The sequence below is a fragment of the Rutilus rutilus genome (genome assembly GCF_951802725.1).
Source record: "Rutilus rutilus genome assembly, chromosome: 9".
Taxonomy (NCBI): Eukaryota; Metazoa; Chordata; class Actinopteri; order Cypriniformes; family Leuciscidae; genus Rutilus; species Rutilus rutilus.
Genome location: NC_140223.1, coordinates 36,201,399 through 36,218,093, shown reverse-complemented (window position 1 = coordinate 36,218,093; position 16,695 = coordinate 36,201,399). Strand labels below are relative to the sequence as shown.

Genomic DNA, 16,695 nt, shown 5'->3' with positions numbered 1-16,695 from the left:
TCTGTATTATCCTTCATTTCACGGGAAACCGAAGGATGCATTTGGAGGAGCCTTTGAACGCAATCGGGCTTCGAAGGATTCAGCCTCTGAATTTGGACGCAGCAGTAGACTTCATTTCCCACTGCTACAGTATATAAAGAAAACGGATTTTCTCTCACTCTCTTTTAGATCCTGTGGACTCCGCTCCGGTGATTCTGGATGGGTTTGAACGGAGGGAGGTTATGGTGGGACACCGGGTGGAGCTCCCGTGTAAAGCGTCCGGTCACCCCCCGCCCAGGTATCGCTGGCTGAGGGACAACAGCCCCTTAGAATCAGACAGCCGGTACCACCAGAGTGTATCGGGCCTTCTCATCGAGGCCACGCGACCCAGTGATGCAGGCAGTTATGTGTGTGAGGTGTGGAACAGCTTCGGAAACGCCAAAGTGGTCGGACGGCTGGTGGTCAAACGTAAGTTACCTTTTAAAGCAGGGGTTCTCAACTCTTGCCCTTGAGTTCCACTTTCCTCCAGAGTTTAGCTCCAACCCTGATCAAACAACTTCCTGTTGCTTTATAGTGATCCTGAAGAGCTTGACTGGCTTGTTCTGGAGGTTTTGATTTGGATTGGTGCTAATAGCCCCTTTCACACAGCAATCCCGGTAAATTACCGTAAAATTGCCAGAACGACTTTACCGGTAAATTCTAAAATGTGCAGTTCACACAACCAACAGTGTTCTGGCTTTTTACCGATAACAGACCAATCACACATCAGTTACAAAATACCTGTAAACTCTGTGATGACGTAATTAACTGGAAGTTTTTGCCTGGTTCCTGACGAAGGCTAGTTATTTTATCATATGTGACAGTATCGCTAACTGTTGTTGACAAATCTCTTCATCCGCCCGGACACGGAGATGCGCTTTAGTTTCGGTATCACTCCAATTTGAAGACGTTTGTATACAGTGCTGAGTAAAGACGTCATCTGCGTCATAATTTTATGAATGGCCCAGAGCTGTTGCTCTTTCAACGGCTTCTGATTGGCCCAAATCACATCTTACGTCAGCGCGTTCTGACATGCAGAATACGGGTAATCTTCATACCGTGTTCACACAGCGTATATACCGGTAATTTACTGGTAATGTTACAACTTCGTTTACTGGTTAATTGCCAGAACCGATTTACTGTTATATTTGAAAAGGTCCTGTTCACATATGATCTGTTACCGGTAATTTACCAGTAAAGACTGTATGTGTGAAAGGGGCTGAATGAAACTCTGAAGGAATATGGATCTCGATGACCAGAGATGGAAACCCCTGTTTTAAAGTGACATGTGACATTATTCAACATAGCATTCACATTTGTATGATATGTGCCCTTTGAATGCTTGGTTTTGAAATGTATTGGATGTAAATAATTCCTATTTGACTCGATACAATTAAAATCAAAATTGTGTTGGCCGAAAAATTTAAGTTGAGCATGATTAGCAAGTACACAAATTAGCTAACAACATGATTGGTTGGATGAGCTGTTATTAGTTAACAAGTCTTTACATGTGCTGTGTTCCAATCAAAGCTGTATATCAATATCTCAGACTTCCAACTATAAAGGAATTCCAAATCTCAAAACAAAATGGCTACCGTTAGGTGTCTTGGTGTTTGTTTGTCAACAAAGCAACACATTGTGGATGATAAATGATGCTATATTTATTGAAGGTGTAGAATATCAACAGAAAATATCCGTAACCATCTTTTACCAAAGACTATAGAATAACACAAGACGCGTCTCTCGTATTGTTTTGAATGTGGAAAAGTGCAACGCTCAATATGGCGGAATAAGTCCCGCCTTCTAAATAAGAGCCAATCGGCGATGTTAGAAGTCCCTGTTCCCATAGAAACAGTCAGATGCGCTTCCACTTCACATTAGCTTGATCCAGACTGAAAATTTTTGTTTTCTGTCATGATTCGAGTGTTTGGAAACAAAATTTCTGAGACAATTGTTGTCAGATTTCATTGGTGATTTCAAATATGAAATTTTATTGTAAGCTTGGCGAACAGTTTTAAAGAATTTGATGTTTCCCCATTCAAAGAGAGACAGGAGCTGCACTTGCACGTCCGAGAGGCGTTTCAAAGATGGCCGCCGAGTGGAATGACTTGTCTTAGGCCCTGTCCCAAATGGCACACTTCATGTGGACTTTCAGTCTCGTGGACTTAAATTGCGTATGCTCGGCGAGTCTACGAGTCCGTAGCCGTCCCATTCAGCATTTTAACGCTCTGAAGTGTGCTCAGCAGCGCCCCCTTTGTACCCTTGAAGCGGTCTTCCGCGAAGCCCGCATAGATGCAGGCTCCACACACTTTAACTACCCAGGAATCCTTGCGAAAGGCCAATCAGACAACGGATGGGAGGAGATTTCGCTCACGGATAATTGTTAACATGGCTGAGAAGAAAATATTATGGTTTTTATGACCTAGATGTACATTTTACCAGTTGTTACCTACAGTTTATACAAACATTATGGTCATCGACCAGTGGTTGATGTCTCAAACATAATAATAGTGCGTTGAATAATACAATCACATTATGATTCATTAAATAAATAGAACCGAATGTCAGGGCTTTACTGAGTCATATGTAAACATAGTATGAATATTGAAACCTGTAAATTCATCTGAAACTCATGCACATTTTCATTATGTGTTAAAATTGTAATCTTAGTTCAAATAGAACATTATGTATTATTATGTAGAACTGTATACATCATTTAAATAAGCATGATCATGACCTAATGCCCAGGTGGCATGCACAATATCAAAATATAGAACTGTAAAATTAGGCTGTGTAGTTGACATGGAGATAAGACGTTGGAGTGCAAAAATGTGGGTTCTCCTGTCCAACAACAACCAGACCGTTATTTCCGGCTTGACGATCGAGTCTGTCCCAAAAATACCTCTCAATGCGCCCTCGTGGACTCGCGCCAAGGGCCCTATAGGTCTGCACTACATGACGTCACCAAAGTGTGGACTCTGAGGAAGTCCACAAGACCGGAGTGTGCCATTTGGGACAGGGCCATAAAGGGACTTTGGTTTTACTCACATCGTCTCTGCAAACGATTGCTTAACAGGATTTATATTCATGTAATCTCAGAGCTGACTTTTTTTATTTGCTTAAAAGTGAATATTTACTTTTTGGGTGACACTATGTTCACATGACATCATGTAGCATTCTGTTGTACTTTTCCAAGTTGGATATGATGACTTACTGAGTTGAATTGACTGCAGCATGAAGCATTTAAAAGATGACAAGCAAAGTTTCAGTCCAAATCCTCTTAAAAACATGGTCTGTATAAAGACAAAACAATTTCTTTGAATTTAGACACAATTATTATATTCAATAGTGTATTAATGTGTGAGTATGTGTGTTTCCATCCACCCCAGAGCCTCTGAAAGCAGTGGTGAGCCCACGGAAGGTGAGAGGCAGCGTGGGTAGCCAAGTGTCTCTGTTCTGCAGTGTGACTGGCTCTGACGAGTATGACATCAGCTGGTACAGGAACGGTGAGAAGATCTATCAGGGTATAAACGTACGTATCACGGGCATCAACAACGAGAACCTGGTGATGGAGGGAATGGCCAAGAGTGATGGAGGAGCGTATCAGTGCTTTGCTCGAAATGGCAAGATGTCCACCCAAGATTTAGTTCAGGTCGTCTTGGAAGGTAAGTCCAACTTCGAAGGAAGTAGAAGAAATAGTGTTATACTTGTTAGTGTGAAATTACTAAAAGTATGCAGATGGGGAGCCAGGACTGTCTGAGACATAACTTATGTCAAACTTATGTCATTTAATGGAATATTTCATCCAAAAACAAACATTTTGACACCTTCATGTCATTCTTAAGGCAGTTGTTTCACACTGAGCGCGACACAATAAAGCGAAGCGAATCGCAGACAAACTGTAGCCTGGAAATCCAGACCCAAATCTGAAAGATTAAGGGTCTGGCATCGAGTAATGAAAATCGCCCAGCTCGAGGGGCGGCACCAAGCATGCATTTGAAAATCTCACTGCACGCAATTGGATAACACTACGACCAATCACAACAACAAGCCCCATACGCTTAGCTACCAGCAGAGCTAACTGGTAGATTAGACTCTTGCCGTATCCGGTCGGCAAAACAGCAAAAACGCCCTTCTTGCAAAGGAACGATTTGAACGGCGTCTTCTCTTCCTCTTTTAGATAAAAAGCCAAGTCTAACTCGTTCAGTGTAGCGGCCAAAGCCGTTTCAAACAACTGGTGGTCATCCATAGCCATCTTGCAATGTTTACTAATGACTTCGATGTCGCAGCGCTGTCCTCATCTGTTTAGCTCGCCTCTGGCCCGCCTATATCAGATAACCCGATGTGATTGGTGCAGCTCGGATACAAGGGCATATTTAATGTGCATTATTACTCAATGCCAGAGTGAGCTGAGCAAATTCAGTTTGTGGTCTCGCGAGAACTCTGAATTTCCAGGGTAGACAAACTGTGCTTTCACACCGAAACCGAAACGATTGATCGCCTTCAGGTAACTCGCGCCTGCAAGATAGGTGCCGCTGACCGAGAATGCATTTTACGCCTGTAACTGCCCACACTCATCCTTATATTCTCTTCTTTTTTTTCTATTTGGCTTTAACCTTGTCTGCTGCACAACATGCAACAGTAAATTAAGATAAATAAAGTTTGGTACTACACCAGTAACACAAACTATCTATGATGCTTATGACTTTAATAAGATATTACACTCACCATCGATTCCCATTTTCTTGGCAATTCCTTGCCACAGAACTTCTTTTTTGTCAAACTTTTATCAAAAAGCTCTCCGTTCCCAGACACCAATGGTAACAAGAACTCAACATCCGTTCACTTCTCTCTTCCAGAATACTTTTCTTTGGTGTTTACACTGGTTTCCAAAGCAGCTTTCTGTACTGTAGCATCACCAATCTCGCCCTTTTATGCAATATCAGCGGCTACGGGGACGTGATCTAAAGCTTTGGTGGCCCGTTTTATCGCGGGGCGATGGGGAAAATAATCCACACAAATCTCACTTTGTAGTGCCACGAATGATCGCACCTGGTGTGAGTAGCTCCATAGGGATCTACTGTTTCGATTCAACAGCATCATCACGTCGTACTTTCTCATCGCTTAATCGCTCTCAGTGTAAAAAGCCCTTAACCATATATAATTTTCCTTCTTCAATGAAAGACAAAACATTATATAAGACAGAGCTGCTCTTTTCCGTACAGCAAATGTAAATAATAATTTATACCGATAAAAAAGCCCCACAAAACCTAGTCCGTACAACAAAAGAAAGAAAATAATTGGGTGATCAATTTTCACTTTGGCTTTGAACACACATACACACAAAAAAGATTTTAGCTAAGTGTTCACGCTTAATGTGAATGAGTCCAACAAACATCCTCCCCCAAATCTCTGTTATGCAAATTAATATTTGACGTCTATGAATGAATTTAGTTCTTCAAACCACTAATTCAAATATATTAATATTTACACTAATATTGAGCAAGCATGATTTCATCTGCATCCACTTTTGATTGCAACGCTCACCTCTCAAAATCCAATCAAAAACTGATGCATAAGAACCAAGTCCCCGCCCAATATTTTTTTATTTTTCGATAATTCAGAACACTCGGATATACATCACACTGTCGCTACTTCCGTTTCAACGCGACTTGAATTTTTAATGACCTGTGAAGTTGTGGAGTGCTACTGTGAACATATACTGGACTGTATGTGTAATGTGCATGTGTTTTAATATAAGCCTCTACTGGACTCTACTGAAGCTACTCAGCCCTGCAGCTGAAAAGATTTGTTGCTTCAGCTCGGTTGCTGGGGCAACTGTCTCCTATTGCCACAAAACTGCATACAGAGGATATTGATAATCTATAATGATGTTAAAAAACCCCAGGATGATCAGAGGGTAAAGATTTCAATGGCACCAAGCTTGAAAACACAGCTGTTTCTTGCTAAGTGTCATGATATAAGAAAACGGGGCGGAAAAGATTTTCAAGAAATGTCTGGCTAGGTCTATTGTGTTTTGCATTGTCCGTATTTTACTGAGAATGTGAGGAGTCAGTTTCATAATCCCTTTTCTATGTGTTTTTTATCAGGTTGTGGGTCATGTTTTTGGATCTAAATGTATTACAGTTTTCCTGACTTTTAGCACAAGTACTGTCAAATCGATTAATCGCGATTAATCACATATAGCAATAGTTTGTGTGTATGTATATATATATATATATATATATATATATATATATACACAAACTTTTGTTATATGCGATTAATCGCGATTAATCGAATAATATTTACAAACTTTTCTGTTAGATCCGATTAATCGCATTTTAATCGATTTAACAGCACTACATAAAATAATTGTGAAAATTCAGATTATGCAAAACTTCTCTTGGTTTTTAGGTTTTGTAGAGTATAAATATATTTCTGAACATACTACTGCACATCTGTCATGTTAGCATTGCCTTTTGACCCATATGATCTACTAACAACAACCAGGAAAATGGTTTACTCAGGAGTAAATTACCTACAGCACTTGAAAAAAAGCCACCCAGCCCACAATGCTCTGCTATAAAAAAAAAAAAAAACATAAATTAATATTTCATATAATTAAGTCTTTATCCTCAGGTTTTTTAAAAAGATAATGATTTTTTATCTTTAAAAATAAAATTTTAATTTAAAATTTATCTTTTTATCTTTAACAAAAGTGTTTTATTGATGATACCACCGATTTCATTTAAGATATAAAAGTCTGAAATATTAAACAGATTAAATATCACATTTAGTTTATGAACAATGTGTCACCTCAAGAAAATGCTGCTCAACAATCATAAGTGTATATTAAAGGTAAATTTTTTTAGTGTAGTGATAATACACTAGGTAATAGGTATATGTAGCTAAATATTGCATCATTAAACCATCCGTCTACAAATCTGTCTTCCACTTCTCTAGACGGGACGCCAAAGATCCTCTCGGCCTTCAGCGAGAAGGTGGTGAGCCCGAACGAGCCCATCTCGCTGGTGTGTCACGTGAAAGGAACGCCGCTCCCCACCGTCACCTGGACCCTGGACGAAGACCCCGTCATCAAAGACAGCAACCACCGCATGGATCGCATCATCACCACCGAAGGCCACGTGCTCAGCTATCTGAATGTGTCCCACACACAGGTCAGCGATGGGGGCGTCTACCGCTGCACCTGCAACAACTCGGCCGGATCGGTCTCCTACCAGGCTCGAATAAACGTAAGAGGTGCTTGTCAGATCAGCTCCTCAAAAACACCCACACCACACCACAACCACACACAACAACATTGTCTGTTTTCTATATGGCATTTTTAGTTAGAAGGAAATGTTGTAGTCTTAGATTGTCAATGCAGTGCAGCCTCCTAAAAGTGGTGTTCTCAGTGACAGGGATTTGTAACAACAAAGCGACTAGAAGTGATTTGATTTTTTACTGAAATTTGGCTCTTGAGCAGTGACCAATGACGGTGCAACAAAAAGTAAAGTTTAACTTTATGCAAATGAGCAGATACTCAATGTGAAGTCAACCAATGGGAGTAAAGTTTCAGACTGCAGTTGAGCATTGGTGCGTTCCACTTCGCTTATAGTCTGTTAACTGTCAGAGTCCCAGTAGTGGCACTCTTTTTCCCCTATCACATATTTTAGTAATAGTCATAAATTAGGTATCATTCGAATGTGTAAACACTCAAAATGCATCCTGTGAAAACTGTTTTGAAATTGGACATTGCGTTAGGCTACAAAGGGAACTGTAATTTAAACCTTTTGGCGGGCTCAAATTTTGTGAAATGACCTTCAAATTTGGAACACAACTTGGTTAGACATATGGCTTTGGATTTATAGCAATTTTGGAGTCCAAATTATATGGTAAAATATATATTTTATATCAAATACAAAATGTTTAGTTTTGAAGTGCATTAATCTTCATAAATCAAGAGTCTTCTTTAAAAGGAAACCAACCTTAAGTCTGTATTGGAAAGCATTGATGAATTACAACCATTTAAGTTCAGATCTAAGCTCAAAAAGGGACAGTCAATGGTTTAAATACACAAACTTCCCTAAACACTCAAGAGAAACCCTGTTGTCATTTTGAAGTTTGTTCCAATTGGTCAAGTATGTGATGATCGTTTATATGGACAGTCACTCAATTTTGACAACAGGACAGATGGTGACTCATTTAGCCAGCTTCATATACCACAATGCAACACGATTGTGATGTCACAGCACCCCACATGACGCTAGAGCATGATATATAAATTATTTTGAGATTTAACCGCACAATACTTAATACACATAATATAATAGTTAATGGTATTGATTTATTATTTGTTTGTGTACTTTTAGATTTTTTCTTTCCAATATCCCAAGCATAGCTATAGGAATATAGAATGCATCAAACAAATTCTTATGGAAAAAATATAAATAATGAATAAGCTCCATAGCAGATTGAGGTGATCAAGGGCTTAGGATGTTCCATTTCGACCCATTGCAAGGGTTCTGCCAGGACTGGGCACTCGTGCAACGTAAGCAATGACGAGTCCATGAGACGGAGTTAAGTTAGCAAGAGAAGGGCATAAAAATGCGAAGTGATTTACCCCTCAAAAATCCTTACCCCTAAACATAACCCTACCTATAAGTTATTCCTTAAATCAGAGGAAAATGATAGGTGAATAACACTGATGTAGAAGCACCTAACCCTGGTTCTAAGCCTAAACTAGACATTAACTGTAAACCTCACATTTGATTGGTTGATTTGAATGTTGTTCCAGGACCAACAAAGATGTTCATCCAGGAACATGTTGCATTTGAAATCACGTTCACCTCTAATGCACTTAGTACAAATAGCCTCTGCCTAATTTCGAAAGGAATAGGAATGAATGGTGATTAGATGAATGGAAATGCTAACGGATAGAGCTCTCCAGGTATGATAGACTTCCTCTACAGTCGAGCTCTACTGCCTTCACTCCCATTGGTTGTTGCTACGTTGTGCTAATTTAAAACTGTTTACCCAAAAATCTGTCATCATTTACTCACCTTCATGCCGCCCCGATGTATATGACTTTCTTTGTTCAGAAGAACACATACAGGTATAATCCATATAATCCATAGTCCATGTAATCCAAGTTCATAGGCTCCTTAAAGATTCAAGCTTCAAAAACCATGCAAAATGAATACGATGATAATCCATATGACTCCAGTCTCTTCAGAAGTATAACATAATGTAGGTGTGTCTGTGTGAGAATAATACTAATATTTCTAAGTTTTTAAACTTTAAGCCATCTCTTCTGACTGTCAGCTCAAGTTTCACAATATGCTTACATCACACTTCACAACGTGCTGATGTTTACTCATATGATGATTGGCTGGAAGCGATGGATTGTGAAATTTAAAATATTAGATTTTTTCTCTCTCTCTCTCTCTCTCTCTCTCTCTCTCTCTCTCTCTCTCTCTCTCTCTCTCTCTCTCTCTCTCTCTCTCTCTCTCTCACTCACACACACACACACACACACATACACGTTTACTTAGCTATCTAAATGGGGACATTCTATAGATGTAGTGGTTTTTATACTGTACAAACTGTATATTTTATCCCCTTACACTACTGTAACACTACCCCTAAACCTACCCTTCACACAAAACTTTCTGCATTTTTACATTTTAAAAAAACCTTGTATTACTTTATTTTTATACCAGATTTACAAATGAAGAGGTTTTTGGAGATTTTGGACACGCACACACACGCACACACACACACTAACTATGTACAGTGCAAACTTTGAGGGACTTATTCTCTTGCATTATATGGACTCAAAGAGATGAATTATTTTCATAAAAAGCACCATTTGTGTTCATCTGAAGAAATAAAGTCATATAAATCTGTGTCGGCATGAGGATGACAAAAGTTTTGGGTGGAGTATCCCTCCATGAGGGTTTGAAGTTAGGATTAATTATTTTTAGTTAGTTAGTTACTGTCAGAATATGTATATAATAGCTGAAAACTAAAATATTTACACGTACTACATAAGCCTATCAACTGACATTCAAAGACTCTGTATACTGATAGTTCTTTCTCACAACAGGCCCTGCCAGTATTCGACCAATGAAAAATGTCACTGCCATTGCTGGGAGGGACACGTACATTCACTGTCGCATCATTGGTTACCCTTATTACTCTATTAAGTGGTATAAGGATTCCAAACTGCTCCCTTTCAACCATCGCCAACGTGCCTTTGAGAACAACGGCACACTGAAGCTGTCCAATGTGCAAAACTCGGACGAGGGAGAGTACACATGCTACGTGCTGGTGGATCCAGAGAAACAAATTCACAGGAGTGTTCATGTGACAGTGAAAGGTACTGCTTGTGCAGACAGAAGTCAGCCATTACCCAGACAGCAATATAGTGTCGGCCCAGATCCGGCCCACATCTGGTACACGTGGATTCCACACATACCAGATGTGGGCCGGATCTGGACCGACACTTTATTGCTGTCTGGGTACATGAAGGCTAGATACCGAGGTATGACCCCGAGAGTGATCAGTGTCATTTTCAGTGATGTTTGTTAAGGCTAGCATAACATATTGCTAGGACTTATGACTGGTGATTCATAACCCCCTAACCCTAAAGCCCAAAGTATACTGAACGTCAGCCATCCGTGTTTCGCAGCGGTCCATGCACTTTATGCGTGATGTCATTTTATGTCATCAGGAAGGTCCGCAGACGGTGTTCGTACAACAGTGCATGTGCGAGTGATTTGAGTGCTTTAAAATGAAAAAGTCCACTAGTACCCCTTTTCCACCAACAAGAACCAGGTGCTGGTTCGGAGCTAGAGCTAGTGCCGGTTTGGAGTTGGTTCGACTGAAGAACCGGTTTGCTTTTCCACAGGCTAAAGAGCCAACGCAGAGCCAGGTCTTACGTCACAGCTACGTCTCATCTTTCTCAGCAACGTTAGCGCGGCGGCGCCAAACACAAACACAATATCAACAATGGCGCACGTTGCTTTGCTATTGATGTTCATGGCTTTGCGGACCTACATCGGCATCCAAACACGGCGGATCCAACGTGTTCGCGCGGCTCGCCATTATTTGTACAGACGGAGATTACAAGCGAGAGTAACGGCATGTACATAACATTTATTTTTAACAATAAAATGCCGACTTTAGCCTTAGATTTATATTTTAGATCGCGTCCATCGTGTTTAGCTGCTGTTAGCTCGATTAGCTGCTATTTGAAAATGGCGGTCACAAGTTTCTCTTCAGTCTTGTTGGTCACGGTAACCCCGCCCCCAGCCTCTGACGCAAGCGGTTCTTTCTTGGCTCCGTTCTAGACCCTGCAATGATTTGGTGCTACTTAAGAACCAGTTTTACTGGTTCGGAGCTGGTGCTTTGGCGGTGGAAAAACAAAGAACCGATTTGAAACTAGGCTCTGGCTCCGAACCAGCACCAGCTCTGCCTTGGTGGAAAAGGGGTATTCATAGTGCACACGTCTTTCTGTGCTCACAGCCAAAGGAGTATACCGTATTGTTACGAATATAAGACAATGTTTTTTTCTAAGAAATACATCTGAAAAAGCAGATACTTTAAAAGGAAAATTAAGTATACCCAGGCCTTACGTACTACACCTTTGCATGGATAAAATGTCTGTGCTAGATAAAAAAAAGATACCTCAAATCATGCTTTTTGAGGAGAGCTCAGAACTTGGCAAAGAAGACCATAGTAGTATAGAAACTTTTGGAAGTGGGGCTCTTTTGACTTAAGGTGCTGTCACATTAGCCACATTTTGGCCAAATTTTGGCCAAAAAATTCCGCTATCGTTTGCCAACATTTATCTTTTTTCACTGTGTCGTGGTAGTCACTCGAGGATTTGCCAGTTTCACAAACCTTTCCTCCATTGCATAATTCCACATAGAAGCACCAATACCATCGTCTCTCTTTCGTTCCGCCATGTTTGAAAGCTGTGTATGGAAGAGTGTACTTTTCTTAAATAGTCTTAAGTTGCTACTACCAAAGACTTTAGATATACTGTTGAAAGACGGTGCACTCACATTACTATGAATGGGAGAAAGTGCAACGTGCAGTATGTTGGAACAAGTCCCGCCTGAAATATACGCTTTTTTAAAGTGTGAGCATAAGAAACAACATTTATGGGACAGTTCATGTCAGATTTTGTTGATTTCAAATATGTTATTTAAATGTGAGTGTGAAAAGCAGTATTTGAGATTTCAGGATTCCCCCATTCAAGTAGACAGGACTTGGTCTTGGATGCCAGAAATAGCTGCCCGGAGGCGTTGTCAGTATGGCCGCCGAGTGAACAGGACTTTGCTATTAGATAGTTGGGGCAATCTCATTCTAGAAAGCATGTGATTGAACAAAAAAATCGCATAGTTCAGAATGAGTCATCAACATATTTTATCCGTTTCCTGGGAACTTGCTTGTATCTGCTAAAAGTGAAGGAGACAATTAGAATATACATGACCTTAAAACGTATAAAGAGACACCAAAAATTGGGATTTAAGCAGGGCTGATTTAGGGCCCTATTTTAATGATCTAAGCTCATGGTCTAAAGCGCACAGCTCAAGTGCACTTAGGGCGAGTCCGAATCCACTTTTGCTAGTTTAAAAAATGGTTGGCGCTCCCGGCGCATGGTCTAAAAGGGTTGTCCCTATTCTCTTAATGAGTAATGGCTGTGTTTTAGGCGTAACGTGCAAAAAAACAATCATAGTCTCATCTCCCATTCCCTTTAAAAGCCAGTTGCGCTCGCGCCATGGCGGATATTGGAGGAATTTGCAAGTGGAAAACCTGAACGCTTCTCTAGCGAGGAAACGGATCTGCTTGTGCGCGAGGTTAAAGACCATCTAAGGGACAAGCCAGATTCCACCATATCTTTATGTACACAATATTAATCTTTTACATTATAATCCTTTTATTTTTAATATTTGATGTTTGTGTGCTGCTGCGCGTGTAATAAGCAAAGTGTGTGTTTAATAAGCAGAGTGTATGTGCGTTGTGGACCCGCCTATAGGTGCACATTACTAAAGCGCTCTTTATATAACAAAAAAATACTGCGCCATTGACTTTAGACCAGGTTTCAGTTGGTCAGAATGCATTTGCTATTTAAACAACGTGGAGCAGGACGTGAAAATGATAACTGCGTCGGGCTGAAACTAGCAAAACACACTTGCGTCGCGTCTGGCTCTGCATTGCGCCCGGTGTATGATAGGGCCCTTAAAGTTTTTCACCATTTTTAATAATCATTTGTGTTCAATTGTTCAGTGGACAATTTAAATGGTTTTGTGTTGTGACAGATGTATATTTGAAATTGCAAATATTCCATGTAATCTCTCAATCAATATGAGCTCATGTATCAGCTGCATATGTAATGCTGTTCACAATAGTTTTACCAGTACATGTCAAACCACAGAACATTTTAGCCTTACAAAAGAACTGCATGTCATTTACCAATTACAAAATGACTATAAGTTCTATAATGTTTTTTATATTTATAGTTATTCTAATTCCAACATGACATAAAAGCTTAACCTCAAATAACAGATAGAACACCAATTACAATAATCCAGACATTTCTATTGTTAAAGTTCAAATAGACACTATTTAATCTGCAAATATTTGATCTTGTTGTTATGTAATAACCAAGCAAGCATCTGTTTTTGTAAGTTCAGAGTCATAAAGATAGAACAAATGTGATTGAGTTAGCTAATTTGCTCCATTCATGCTTAAAATTCAGAAGCGTGCGTAGGGATTCCCTGGAGTCCATTATCCCCATTTTGTTGTGAATTAAATAAGCACTGAAGTGCTGCTTTATTTCAATGTTATTTTAACTCATTGATTCTCAAACGCGACAGGCTGACTAGCACCATGCTTGCGAAGTCTCCCGGGGAACGCATTATGCCGAAATTACTTGGAAACGAAAGGGCGCTTTTATCGTCTTCTTTATTTTGTCTTTCTTTGCTCTGTTTCTCCCTCATTAGTTTACATTATGCCTCCTCCTCTGTGAAATCTCTAGATTCTGAGCCGTAATGACTTGTTATGAAGGCCGACTGGAGCCTTATTATTGCAAATCACAGATGATTGTACATGTGTGATCACATATATTCTGTCCAATAGCCCATATCGTGTGTGTTCTGAGCCGTTTTGTCAAGACACTAACCGCTAGTTTTATATGTAAATAACATTTGGCCAACGATTATATCAAGCCTGCTGTTTGATATTGGGGAGACCGGGAGAATGTAACTGTACACTGTTAAAAATGGATTTGAAATGTATTGTAAAAAAAAAAAAAAAGTGTTTGCAGTGTTTTAGGTTTTACAGACTGAACTTAAAGGTGCAGTAAGTGATTTCTGTGAAACGCTGTTGAAAGTGGATTGGGCCGAGCAGCACAACACTCTTGTAGCCAATCAGCAGTAGGGGGTGTGTCCACTCATGATGGGGGAGGGGAGAGAATGAGCCAATCAGCAGTAGGGGGCGTGTCCACTCATGATGGGGAGGGAGAGAATGAGCCAATCAGCAGTAGGGGGCGTGCCCATTCATGATGGGGGAGCGGAGAGAGAGATTTGAAGAAAGATTGTAGAAAGAGAGATGGCTGAAAGACATTACAAAAGAGAAAAGGTCAGAGGAATATCACTGGAAAAAGAGGGATTGTGATCAGGCAAGAGCTTTAGGACCCGGGTTAATATTAGAAAAGCTTTCTAGAGCTGGAGAGACCTAAACGGGAAGGCCCGAAAACAGACGCCAAGGTTGTGTTGTTTCTTCTCCATATGTGAGTAACATTGGATTTGCTCTTTCACAGAACCAAGATATGCATTATTTTGCTTTGTTTCAGCTATGATAAAGAGATATCCACTCTTGCCTTGCTTGTTTGTGCATTTTGTGGGCGGAGCAATGAAGGCAGGGGTGTGTTTGTTTGGGATTTCAAATATCAAAAGTGTTTCTCAGAAATCGCTTACTGCACCTTTAAATTTACAGAAAAATCTCTTAAATGATTACACAGTACTTTCATATTTAACGGGTTCATTTCTTTTCTTCTATTTATAACGGGGACGAGGCCAGAAATGTTCAAGTGGGTGGGCCGGCGCTCATAAAACAGGGTGGGCGAAGCGTAAAGTAGAAAACTGCGTGCCAAATTATCAACAAAAAATATAATGCAGCACAGTTTTAAGGTCAAAGTTTCAAAATGGCAAATCAATATTTTCGATAATTGACGATAAGTATAATGACAGTATAAAAATGTTCTAATAACTATATACATTGAGAAAATGTTTGTACTTACCTTAATATTAGTTAGTACAGTAGTGCAATTAAATATCCAGTTTACTTTTTAAAGTATCGACTGATTGATATTTCACATCCTTACATCGTTAAAGATAACATTGATATTAAATCTTGATATCTTCAATATCGGGTTGTTTTACCCCAGTGTACTGTGACTTTTGCTGTGTTGTATTATGATAGTTTGCATGTGTGTTTCTGATCGTCTCTCTCTCTCTCAGTGCCCCCTCTGATCCAACACTCCGACTCTCAGAGCGCTTCCATCGGTCAGCGTGTCTTCATCCCCTGTGTGGTCATATCCGGCGACCTGCCCATGTCTATAACCTGGCACAAAGATGGACGACCAATTAATGCCAGCCTGGGTGTCACCATCGACAACATAGACTTCACCAGCTCATTGCGCATTTCAAACCTGTCGGAGATTCACAACGGCAGTTACACCTGCATTGCCCGTAATGAGGCTGCAGCCGTCGAGCATAGCATACAGCTCATCGTTAAAGGTTTGAGATCACATGGGCTATTCTTTGAATTTATTCACATTTTTCTTTTAACTTTTAACAATAATATTTTCAATAGTCTTTTTTGGTTTTTGTTCTAAAAGTCTCTAAACCCTGATTTAAATCAGTGTCATTTTATATCATACATCTTTTTAATATTCACATTCTTTTTATGCTCAGTTCCACCACATTTTGAGGTACAGCCAAGAGACCAGGACGGCATATATGGGAAGTCGGTGATCCTGAATTGTTCAGCAAAGGGAAACCCAATCCCCACTATAGTATGGAACCACTCCAAAGGTATGCTAGCATTTGAAATATATAATTATATATTATTCCCTGTTATATATGACTGTCTACGGGCAAAGATGCAATGAAATATTCATGAAATATTCTTCACAAACGCATTTCCAGGTCACGGTTTTCTCCAAAAACAAAAGAAATTAAATTTTGCATGAAACAAAAATGAAGCCTATGACATGTTTTTGCATAGTTTTCCTATCATAATTACCATTATGCAGGGTCAGTATTTTTGGCATTGCTTCCAAAATAATATACAGTAAATATTTCAACTGTTTTCCAGCTATTATTATTAATAATAATCACCTTTTTACATCATTAGTCATCAAATCCTCAGTAAACACTGTGGGTGTGTTGATGTTGGCAGGCACTGAGGTGCAGATTTATTGGAAAAACAACATACATTTACATGTATTTCATTTTATAAAACACTGCCATTTGTGATGATTTAATTAAAATCATTGTATTTTGGGCTGAAGAAACATTACCATAAATAGCTGCTGTTCTAAAGTCATTATACTATTAAAATAAAGAAAGTTTTTTGGTTCTTACTAACCCATTGTTT

General features: G+C 39.7%; 1 protein-coding gene across 2 annotated transcripts in view; it reads left to right on the top strand.

The window, feature by feature from the left end:
* Nucleotides 1-16,695, top strand: part of dscamb (Down syndrome cell adhesion molecule b) — a 175,642-nt gene that overhangs the window by 113,603 nt on the left and 45,344 nt on the right. For both annotated transcript variants that reach the window (XM_084419121.1, XM_084419120.1), the window contains exons 5-10: nucleotides 169-447; nucleotides 3,408-3,683; nucleotides 6,985-7,281; nucleotides 10,130-10,402; nucleotides 15,555-15,833; nucleotides 16,011-16,130. In XM_084419121.1, the coding sequence (XP_084275247.1) occupies nucleotides 169-447; nucleotides 3,408-3,683; nucleotides 6,985-7,281; nucleotides 10,130-10,402; nucleotides 15,555-15,833; nucleotides 16,011-16,130 (1,524 nt within the window). The remainder of the gene's footprint in view (nucleotides 1-168; nucleotides 448-3,407; nucleotides 3,684-6,984; nucleotides 7,282-10,129; nucleotides 10,403-15,554; nucleotides 15,834-16,010; nucleotides 16,131-16,695) is intronic.